Here is a 12033-nt window from a genome sequence, read left to right on the forward strand (position 1 = left end):
TTGTGGAATGGTGACTTTCTCGTCTGCTAACCCACAAAGTGAAATTATTTTAAAATACTGAATCGTTTTTCTGTAAGGATGGTCTTCCTACTGGAAAATGTTTTGTCAGTGGGCTTTCAGCCACAAGTACATTAATGATAGGAAAAGATGAAAGCAGTATTGGAATATGTTTTAATGGAAAACTCAGGACAGTCACTGCAAGTTAATCAGAGTCCACTCTGATTTTAAGAACCCTGATAAATTGATGTAAAATTACTTTCAATTTAGATCTTTAAGTCAGTTTAGTACTGCATCTATGCACATAAATATGTGCTAAAAATACAGTGGTTCAGTTAGGATTACATGTTGTTGCTCAACCTTAACTTACAGCATCTTGCTACTGACTTGTTTTCTGAACCTTTATGCACAGCACTTGAAAGTAAAGATGTATAAGCAACTTGCAAACAGAAGTTAAAGTTCCTGGTTTTCATTGATTCCAGTAATGAATTTTGGAAAATAGTTGTCTGGATTTATTTAATTTGCTTCCATGCTTTCTGTCTATCATCTGCTTTCCTTAACAGGAACTATGGCTTCGAATGAATTACCTTGTTGATTTCAAGCACCACTTCATGCGTCATTTTCCTTATTCTTTACAAGATACAGTAAAACACAAAAAGAAAGATCCATGCAAAAGGTAAGAATAAAATCAATGTCATGTAACAGCTTTTAATTTCATAAGAGAAGTGAGACAATGTGAGTCATGTGCTTTATTAAATATTAAGTTTTTAATGGTGGAAAAGAAAACTTTTTATTGTGTATTGCTTGAAGATCTGCAGAGATGGCTTTATAGGAAGGTTACATTGCTTCAAATTGAGAAGTTTTAGTTGTTCTTTGTGAAAGTATTGTATAGGAAGTTGTCTGAATAGCATCTAATAGAAAATGAAATACTGCCTTGGGGAAATGAAAGTATTTCATTCAGCTCTTGATCTGGAATTTGCATATTGCTAAATGGTGATTGTGTTAGGCTGACTGATTTCATATTTCTGCATGTTTTCTTCAGCTGACTGTTGAATTACATCCAAACGTAGTTCAAACATTCTTTTCACCTCCGTATAGTCTTCTCTAGTTGTACTACAGGGCTGGGTAAGCACAGCCAGGAGGGGGGATGGGGCACACTGTGGCTGTCCTGTATGGCAAAGCAGTACTGGAGCAGGAGAAGCCAGACACACATTTCTTCACTATTGAGCTGTTAGAGCGGATGCACCAATTCTGTTTTGGTACAGGCCAGTAGCAAGTTGTCTCCCTTCTCAGCTCCCAGATGTGAGACTAAATTCATGCTAAACTCTGTTCTGAAATCATTCTGCACCTTTGCAGTCTATGTAGAACACAGATGCATGTACAACAGGTGTCAGCTGGTGTCCATTTTTATTTCAAAAATAATTTTTTTTAAATCTTTGTTTTCCCCCTCCCCTTCCCTTAGCAACAGGAACTGTATGAAATCCTCAAACAACGTAGACCATCTTTTACTGAATTTAACCTTGTGTGACATAATGGTTTCATTAGCAAGCACTTCCACACTTCAGACAGACTCTGGTTGGCTGGACATGATAAGGAAATTTGTGACAGATACTCTTCAGGATGGCAGCAAGTTGAATAGCAAGCAGGTGAACAGGTTGCTTGGGGTGACTTGGAGACTAATGCAAATACAGCAAAACAAGGGTAAGATGAGAAGTTTCTTAAAAACAAAACTATGCACTGACAAAGCTTGAGTTACTTTAGTGTTTTCAGGTCTGTATTGTACGTTCTCAGTTGTTACATCATAATGTATTTTGTTATAGAGGTAAATCGATTTTCTTGGTAATATCCCTGCATGCAGCAATGCGAACTTCATTTTTGCAAGGCTGTTAGATTCATACTGTTGATATGCAAGGTATGAATATATTTGTGTATCTGTTTTCTGATTTTACTTCCGAAGATACTCTTATAAATGGGAAGGTGAGCTTTATATTGAAAAAGTAATTACTAGGCTGTAGAGGTGCATGATACTTTAATATCCCAATATTTATTTAAAGTCATTAACACAGCTGATAGATTCTCCTGAGTACTGTAAGATGACCGTTTTAGTTCTGTGATGATATGTAATGCCAAGATACTTTTGATGAAAGCTGCTGTTGAGTATTTTCCAATGTTTGATTTGAATCCTTTTCCAAGAGAAAACATTTCCAGTTTTGACTTGCAGGACCATACAATATTTTAGCTTGCCTTTTTCTTTCATTTCAAGTACTGCTTGGTTGTATTCCAAATGAGACCTTGGATGCAGGACTTCAAGAAGGGACTTTCTCAGTAAACCGAAAAGTGACAGCAGTCTTTTATGTTTTGCCAGTCTGATAAAAATGAGTTCCACATCCAAATAGTTTATAGAAAAGCCCTTAGCAACAGATACAGTTGTTAGAGTTGTAAAATGGAAAGATGTCAAATGTCCCTCAAATATATTTGACAGTTAGTTGTATTTCCTGCCAAATCCATTTTAATTGGGAATTTGTCTATTCCCATGTCCCTGGTGACAAAGGACATAACTACTCATCTGCACTTCAAATTTAGCTTTGTGTTGAACGCAAATAATAATCCAAAGTCAGAGCCTGTCACACTACCTGAGCTAAAGCAGAGGAGTTGCTACTCAGAAAAGTAGCTTCCAAACAGTAGTTAAGCTGTTAAATCAGATACTTCAGGCCTTTCTTTGTAATGAAATGTTGATTTTTTTTTTTTTTGACTTTGCCAAACTTTTACCAAATATTGGGTAATGGATTGTGTTTTTCTACCCAAAGCGGCCATTTTAGTGCAATAATTTTCCTCAAGAATCCAGAAAATAAATAAGCTTTTTAAAAGTTACAGTGAAATTGTGAAAAAATAGTAAGTACAGATCTTTTTTGCTGATCCTGTAAAGTTTCAGTGTGGACTTGGTTTCCTCATAAAGCTGTATCTGTGTGGATGGTTCATCTCATCTCTTCAAGATAATCCTTGTTCAGTACTAAAAACCTGACTAGATGTCAGATTGTAATTAATCTATGAGCTGTAGAGGAAATAAAGCCTTGACATACTGGAGAAATAGGCTGATGGTTCAACAAGCAGAAGTGCAAAGCCCTGGACCTGGAGAGAAACAAGCCCATGTACCTGTACATGCTGAGGGACGACCAGGTGGAAGCAGCTTGGCAGAAAAGGACCAGGGGTCCAGGTGGAGCCAGCAATGGGCCCCTTATGGCAAAGAAGCCCAGTAGTGTCCTGGGCTGCATTAGGAGTGTTGACAGCAGGTTGAGGGAGGTGATCCTGCCCCTCTACTCTGCACTGGTGTGGCCACTCCTGGAGTACTGTCTCCAGTTTTGGGCTCCCCAGTACAAGAGAGACATGGACATGCTGGTGAGAGTCCAATAAAAGGCTGTGAAGGTGATGAAGACACTGGAGCATCTCTCCTGTGAGGAAAGGCTGAGTGAACTGGGATTGTTCAGTCTGGAGATGAGAAGATTCGGGAAGCATCTCATCAGTGTATATAAATACCTGGAGGAAGGGTGTGAAGAAGAGGGAGCCAGGCAGGCTCTTTCTGGTCCAGTGACAGCAAGCAGTGGGCACAAACTGAAACACAGGAGATGCTGTCTGAACATGGGGAGCACCCTTTTCACTGTTAGGGTGACCAAGCAGTGGCACAGGTTGCCCATACTGATAGTGGAATTTCCAGTCTTGGAGATACTCCGAAGCCATCTGGACACAGTCGTGAGTGGCCAGATCTAGCTGATCCTGTTTCAGCAGGGGTGTTGGAGCAGATGACCTCAGAGTCATTTATTCCCACTTCAACCATTATGTGATTATATGGTAGAAAAACTTTCCTTCCTTGATTTTATCTTTTTTTTTTTGATGATTCTCTAGAAGTTTTGAACTCTATATTGTTTCAGATAGTACTGCAGAAGATAGTACATACAAAAAAAAGGACTCTTGAATTTGTTTAAAACCTATTTGACATTGAGATTAAAGCCTGGGAAGGGTATGTGTTTTTTAGAAGACAATGCAAAGTGAAAAGCGAGCCATTACCCTAAAAAAAAAAAAAGAAGTTGGAGCACAATGGAAGTCAAAAGAGGGTAAATTTACATAGCAAAACCAAAAGAACTAATGAAAAAGAGAGAAAACAAAACCATAGTGAACATCTTGTGCATTATGCTGCACAAGCGTGGTTCAATTTTTCGGATGGCCTGTTTTGAGTAGGGATTTATGCTCCGGTGACATGCACATGTCCCCTTTTTCTGTGGACGTCTGGAAGAGCTTGTAGCTGCGTTGTCTGAAGATTTATCTCCATTGTTTAAGATCAAACTTGGGACTTCTCTGTAATTAGGAGATCTGCTCCTTTCTTGGATTTCTCAGGTATGACTTCAGCAGCTTGCCTGCTAGTTGTGTTTTTGATAAATTTTCTTCATGTAACAAAAGAGAACAAACTCATTCACTTCAGAAGGAGGCTTGACATGTGCCAGTTAAAACTGAAGTATTTTAAAACTAATGAGTTCTTCAGCTGCATTTTGGACATCTGTACAATGTGGGCCTTTTAAAATATTACTTTTTAAGAGTACCTTTTAAAATTGCTTTCATTTTTAAACTTGTCCTGTTCACATGGAGCAATTCATATAGTAGGACCTGTTTTACTTAACATGCCACAGAGTTATTGGGAAGTAAGTGAGAATTCTAGTCACTTAGAATATTTATTTATTTTTATATTTTTTCAGTTGAGTTTGTCAATTAGCTATAAACTACATAAAGATGTAATTGTTATTCAATTAAGAATAAGCCCGTGTTCTGATTAAAAAATGCTGTCTGAGGTGAATCTTCACCTGAAGAATATGTGAATTGAGTAAGTTTATGCTCCTGATGCATTGAAAATAATGTAATAATATATATCTTAGTTACATGGAATATTAGAATGGATTTTATTTTTCTGTTGAAAAATGTTAGATTTCAGCTTCTGAATGATTCCTGCATCATGCACGTGACCATGCCATTTCAGGTGATTTTTGTGGTGTGCTTTTTAGTAAGAATCCCCATATATTGAAGTTGAGTAAGAGTTTTATAGACAAAGACTGGGCCCTGATTGGATCCAGAATAATTTTTAGAATGGAGCATTCTTGTCAGTCTCTGTGGGCAGAAGCAGCTGCTCTGTCCCATGTGGAACACAATACCTTATCTGGTTTTGTACACGTAACTTACTAAGACTGATCTGTGTATCTGGATGAAAAGACAGACGTTTCTCAGCTTTGGTTTATGAAGATAATGAAGTGATTGCTGCTACTTAAGTATGCCTTAATTGGATTGAATTCCTTGGGACCACAAGCTCTTCTGAGACAAACTGAGTCAAATCTCATACCCTTCATGTATTGCTTAAGTTTTCAGATGCTTTCCTATTCTTTCCAGGCTTGTCTTCTCTGAATTCAGGTATTTTTCCATGCTTTGTTAATTTTTCCATCCAGTGTTTTAGTCTGGTTTCCAAAGAAAATGTTTGGTCTGTTTCTCAGTCTGTTACAGTAAGTTCTGTGTTTGCTGGCTGGTTTTAGCCAATTTCATCGCAGTGACAGAGCTTTCTTACGTTTTTTTAAGTCTGGTGATAACACATGGTTGATGAGAGCTTCAGAGAAGGAAAGGTTGCAGGGGAGTTAGCAATTCTCCTTGCAGTGTCTTGCCAGCAGCCTCTTGAGGTACTTATTTTCTGGTTAATTAGCAAGTGTAACTTGGAACCAGCTGGTTCAGAGACAGGGAGAGCTGGTGAGGTTCGTGTGTGTGGCAGGGAGAAGGGGATAGCACAGAGAGAACTGAAGGCACTGTGGGGTTTTGGGGAGCAGAAGTAAATGAATAAAGATTGGTCTGAGGTTACTAGGGAGAAAGGATTGGAAGAATGCTGTGGAAACCAGGAATTTATTTGTTCTCAGCTACCTCACAACCCGTGCACCGTCTTGTCTTCAGGAAGTTCTGAAGTTTTCACTTGCATGTTGTCGCTATTCTTCTGTCTGGCTCTTTCACAAGCTACACAAGAAAGGGTTGTTTCAATGGTTTAGAAGTTAGTCCAGTAGTTACTTTAAAACATTTTGGTACTTCCTTGTGGAGTTCAATGTACACAATTGCAGGTAAAGATTGTAGCTCTGTGTGTGTGTGTGTTCATGTATAAAATCAGAAGATTAAGAAGTATTACTTTTTTTTTTCCAGTAGCAACGGAACCCTTGATAAAAGCAGTATATATGCTATACCAGCAAAGGAACCTACTCTTTCCAGTCCGTACATTGCTTTTGAAATTTTTTAGCAGAGTTTACCAAAAAGAAGATTTGAGAACACAAAGAATCAGGTAAAAAAAAAAAGGGCGGCTTTTTCTTTCTCATTTCAAAATAGTACATTGGTATCAGGAGTGAGAATACTGAATTTATATGTAGATGTCATAAAACTTCATTCTGAATTTTGTCACTGAAACTTAAAGTTTGTCTTCCCTGTGAGATGGAGATGTATCAGCTTAGTTGTCTGTCTTAGCATAAGTACTAGATAGATCTTAATGACGTAAATTTTAGCTTGAAGTACACTGCTACAAGCTTATTGTTACTGGCTGTGTGGCAGTCAGTGGATGTGTCAAGGTTGTGCAGCTATAGCCATGGAGCATTTCCATTATTTCAGCCTGAGGTCATGAGCTTGTCACTTAGTGCCTTTTGGTGTTCTGATAGTGGCTGTGTAGCCTTTCTGACTTACTTTATTCAAAAAAAAGATTCTGTTGTTTTGGGGGTGTGCCTCTAAAGAGACTAGGTTTGAGAAACTGTCCTTCTGGGCTCCTGGTTCATTGTGGGGTATCTATTAGATCATGGGCAGCTATTAGATGTCTGACTTGCTTCAGATGTAGTAAGAGGAGATTATTCTCTCTATGTAATGCTGTTACAACAGTTTATCATTCATCAGATGTGTCCAGATTGTCTCTAAATCTTAACTTTTCCAGAAAGTATTTTTCAGCCAAGTCATCTAGTTCCAGCACTGCAAAAACCTTAAACACAAATCAGGCTGCATCAATCCTGGCTCATTTGGGAACTGCAGGTCCCCTTCAGGTACTGTAAGGTAGCTCTAATGCTTTGAGGAGACCTTCTATTCTCCAGGCTGAGCAACAGCAGCTCTCTCAGCCTGTCTTCATAGAAGAGGTGCTCCAGCCATCTGATGATCTTCATGGCCTCCTTGGGCTTGCTCCAACAGGTTGATGTCCTCCTTATTTCTGGGGACCCAGAGCTGGATGCAGCACTCCAGGTGGGGTCTCACCAGAGCAGGGTAGAGGAGCAGAATCCTCTCCCTTGACCTTCTGCCCACGCTGCTTTTGATGCAGCCTGAGACACAGTTGGCTTTCTATGGGACGTGATCTGTTTCTGCCACTAAAAAAAATCCAACCTCAGGTCTCTCAGAAGTCCTGGCATCCACTAATGTAGTCAAGCTTTGGAAAAATTGTTCCCTTCTACAGCTCCTTTGCTTTGTTACATCTTCTGTTGTGGTAATGCCTGAGTACATGTAATTAGATCTACAGCCAGAAATAATCTAATGCTATGCTCTGAACATTATAAAAAGTGTAGGGAATATGAAAAAAAGGAAAAAATGCTTGGGAATATCCCATTTTCCTCCTCTTTTCACACAGAGTGAAAAAGAGACCTTTTTCATACTGACTAGCTTCCCTGAGGTTATATAACCACTGTTCTCTGTACTTACCTGAAAGTCTGGAGAACCTCATTCAGTTTCATGTGATCATATGACTATCTGGAAAGCTTTAACTTTCTATCTTTAGAGATCACAAATAGCAGTAGTTTTCCTGCTGTTCCTCTTAGTCTTCTACATGGATCTGTGACATTTTTAGTAACATAAGAATGAAATCTCAGAAATTCTTTGCAAGAAAGTATGACTAAACTTACGTCTGACAAGACATTTGAAGACAACACAATATTTGTGTACTACACTGATCCATTTGTTTCTTTTAGAAACAAGTGGGGGTTTTTTAATTTCTTCAAAATGTGGACTGTTCAGGAGCTCCTGGATGACATTCATGGTGTTCTATTCAGTTTGACGTCATAGCTCCTTCAGCCCTCCTCTGACTGTTCTCCTCATTCTTTTTTTTTTTTTTCTCAGAAGCTTCTCAGAAATAGTCTAAGAGAAACAGAATTTACATTGGAGCATTTTTCCAGAACTTTTTTATGAATTAGTTTATTTTTAGGTATGTCTGATTCAAGGATAAAGTAAGAGCTTTTGGCCTGTTGCTTGCTGCCTTGTGGAAAAAAGAAAACTTGACTGATTTATTACATGGTTCAGAATTAAGTTTCATCTTGATGTTTTGGTTATCTTGTCTTTGGTTATCTTCACCTAATCACTGCACACGTACGTGTGGTCATTGTGTGTATTTATGCATATATAGTCTGTGTGTGTGTGCACATATGCATTTATACAGTGGTAAGGGCCTGAAAAGGCTATTCAGCCTCACAATCTGCCTTCAGCACTGACCTATGTGAGATGCTATAGGAAGAAGACAAGAATTACTTTTACATAATACTCTAAGCTTCCAACCATTTGAAGCCTGTTCTTCCTCAGTGTGCAGAGCTTCTGTGTGTTTATCGCTCGCTCAGTGGATGTCTGTATCATGAGCTTTGCTCATAATTGCTTGGACCAGTCTGAATCAAGAGCAACTGCAGCATCCTCTGGCAAGGAGTGACAAAGCTGTTATGTCAAGACCCAACTTACTTTTGCTTGTTTAATCCTGGCTCCTTCTAGCTTCATTTGATACTAGCATCTGCTTCCATCTGTGGGAAGATGAATCAAATGTTTTACTCCCATCCACTATTTCCATGTCAAGTGATTTGAGATCTCTGAGCCCACCTCCAGCTCACCTACTTCAGTTGTCTGTTCTCCATGCTTTTCCTACTGTTGAATAGTTCATCTTTGCAAGGCCCTTCTCTCTTGTCATGGGTACTTAATTTCCTTGAAAAGGTTTTGCTTGACAGGTCTTTGAGAGTGAAATAATCTGTATCATCATCATCCTACTCTTGTTGACATCTTCAGAGACCTACTTTGAACTTCTTGGTTTACACTTGGCAGTTTTTTTCTTGTGATCATCACCTTGGTAATAAGCTGATGAAATGCTTTTGGTTGGTTTATAAATGATACTTGATTTGAAAAGCCAGAGTGACATAGAAATTTTAGCCTATGAAAGATACAATTAGTCCATACAGTTGTTTCAGTTTGAGCCAGAAAGGAGATATAAAAGCAACTTAATCAAGAATGGGAACAGATATTTTTGTGGTTTTTTGTTGTTTTGCCTTTTTTTTTTTCCGTCCAACTGATTTTTCCCTCTTTCTTTAGAAGTCGAAGTAAAGTTTTATCTCGTTGGTTGGCTGGCTTACCTCAGCAACTGGCTCTGCTTGGCTTGAGGAACCCTGAGCTTTCCAATCAGCTCATTGATATCATTCATTCTGCTGCTTCTCGTTCAAACAAGGAATTGTTGCAAAGTTTACAAGCCACTGCTGCTCGAATATATGGTAAGACTTTTACACTACTTCACAAGGAATTTTGTCCCTCACCTGGCCGGCAGGTTGCTGTAGGTGGAAAATCCTGTTGTTTCCTAGGTGAACGTAAAGACTGGGTGGGGGGCAGGGTTGCAGATTGGTTTGGTCCCCTGTAATAAAGGATAAAATGAACTATGTGTGCCATTTACTAAAGGATAGTATAAAGATTTGAGATCTTTAGTTCAAGTTAGCAGCTAGTTAGACTGGAAGCTTCAGTTTTGGTGTGTCAGAGAATCATAGAATCAGTTAGGTTGAAAAAGACCTCTAAGATCATAGAGTCCAAGCAGTATGGACTAAACCATGTCCCCAAGTGCCACATGTGTTTTGAACACTTCAAGGGATGGTAATACCAGCACTTCTCTGGACAGCTAGTCCAATGCCTGACCACCCTTTTAGTGAAGAAATTTTTCCTAATATCCAATCCAAACCTCCCCTGGCAAAACTTGAAACCATTTCCTCTCATCCTGTCACTTGTTACCTGGAAGAAGAGGCTGACTGACCCTCACCTGGCAGCAGCCTCCTTTCAGGTAGTTGTAAAGAGACCTAAGGTTCCCCTCTCGGCCTCCTATGTTCTAGGCTAGTACTGCCCTTTTTTTGTCCTTTTTCCCCCCTCTTTGATGTTGGTTATAATGTCCTCATGTCGGCCAGTAGCTGAGGTCGTTGGTCAGTGCAGGCAGGGTGTGTCTGGGCGCGTGCTGACCGTGCCTTGTGTGCTGCAGATCCGCTCGAGGGCACGCTGGTGCTGCTGCCGGCCGAGGCGCAGCGGCGCCTGGTGCAGCTCGTGTACTTCCTGCCCTGCCTGCCCGCCAGCCTGCTCGCCTGCCTCAGCCGCTGCTGCATCATGGGCAGGATGTCCTCCGACCTCGCCGCCACCCTCATCGGCATCCTGCACATGAGGTACCGCGCTCTGCGCCTGGCTCTCGCCAAGAGCAGCCTGTGTGTGAATGTTCAGTCATAAAGCGGGAACTTTGTGATCAGTTTGCACACAGAAAATCAATATAACGTGCTGACACTGATGGTGTGAGGCAAGTTAATGCTTGAGTCAAACTTCACTCCTAGCCTTCTGCTTTGACTCTGTCGTTACAATGCCTGATTTTCTCCAATATGTAAGAAAATCATACAATTGTTTAGGTTTGAAAAGAACTTTAAGACCGAGTCCAGGTGTTAATCCAGCACTGCCAAGTCTGCCTCTAAACCATGTTCTTAAGTGCCATATTCATCTATCCCTATTATTTTATTGTCTTTATATATATTAATGAAGTCTACCAAGAATTTTCATCTCTAAAGACAAACATCGGTGCTTTTAATACTGAGTCCTTTCAGTAAGGATGCAAAGCAGCATTAGCTTATCTCTTACAAAACCTGTAAGGCTGCACAGTATTGAGCACCTTCTACCAAGAACGTCATCACCAGTGGTCTTTGTCCTGTCACTAATTGCAGCTTTTCTTTGTAAATGCTTCAACCTGACACAGCTGATTGTGAAAAACAACCAAGCAGTTTGTTTCTCATGTTCTGCTTTCTTTCACCTCACTTTTTGTCCAATTACCACACCTAAATAGCCAAATTACAGTTGCTAGGCAAGTTCCTTGTTTGAAATTACTCATGCTCTTGTTTTTTTTTGTCCTGGCTTGAAAGAGGGTAGGTTTGCCTGTGAAGTCAGGGAGAGAGGCTGCTGTTCCACTGAAGTGAGTGGAGGGCTTGCTGAGATTTCACAAGGCTGTTTTGCTTTGCTGCTTCTGGAAAAATTATGTTTTTCTCCATTGGTCAATATTGTGGAACCTTGAATAAACAAGCAGGAATTAAGCTTATATGAATTATGCTTAAGGTGATTCTTGATGCTTTTTGGACCTGAAATGTTTTTAATCAAAATGTAACACAACACAATGTACTGCCAAATACAGACCTATTTGTATTAGCTGTGTAATGTGTGAGTAAGGTGACTAACATAAGAAACGATAGCAGAGAAATTTATATCCTATATATATAATGCATTACTGCTGTAAAAGTGAAATTCTGTCTATTTTGGGAAGATGGACATCAGATTTTACTTTTAATAATGAAAAATTGTCTGTCATATACTGGAAACTCAGTGGGAAAGTAAAACCAGTTCGGAGACAGTCATTGTAAGAACTAAAGTCGGTAATAAGCACTCAGGTGCTTATTTTGTTGTTAGATTTTAGTGGATCTTCAATGTGGGAGATTTTTGTAGTAATGGAGTGCCTGTTATCTGAAAATTGCTGTGAAGCTGCAGGTGGGTTGTGGGCATTTAATCCTTTTGGCAGAAGACACAAGTGGCAGACGGAGGGTAGTGTTCTTACCAAAATTTTGTAGGTTACCTTCTGACAACAGAGCAGGAGGAGTAAATTCTTAGTTTTCAGAGGTGCAAAAGAAATATTTTGATTTTAATTTGTAGCATTTGGAACATGTTTTAAACTTAAGTTGGATTCAAAGATTGTAGGTAATC

The 12033-nt window shown here is 39.5% G+C and overlaps 1 protein-coding gene across 7 annotated transcripts in view; it reads left to right on the forward strand.

The window, feature by feature from the left end:
• The window catches only part of TEX10 (testis expressed 10), a 55708-nt gene that overhangs the window by 12020 nt on the left and 31655 nt on the right, over positions 1 to 12033 (forward strand). For 6 of the 7 annotated variants that reach the window (XM_069004268.1, XM_069004266.1, XM_069004271.1 and 3 more), the window contains 5 exons: positions 561 to 673; positions 1460 to 1698; positions 6211 to 6346; positions 9367 to 9542; positions 10289 to 10466. In XM_069004268.1, the coding sequence (XP_068860369.1) occupies positions 561 to 673; positions 1460 to 1698; positions 6211 to 6346; positions 9367 to 9542; positions 10289 to 10466 (842 nt within the window). The remainder of the gene's footprint in view (positions 1 to 560; positions 674 to 1459; positions 1699 to 6210; positions 6347 to 9366; positions 9543 to 10288; positions 10467 to 12033) is intronic. The other variant, XM_069004273.1, reaches the window with a different exon arrangement.

This window comes from Aphelocoma coerulescens, chromosome 2, assembly GCF_041296385.1.
Source record: "Aphelocoma coerulescens isolate FSJ_1873_10779 chromosome 2, UR_Acoe_1.0, whole genome shotgun sequence".
Classification (NCBI taxonomy): Eukaryota; Metazoa; Chordata; class Aves; order Passeriformes; family Corvidae; genus Aphelocoma; species Aphelocoma coerulescens.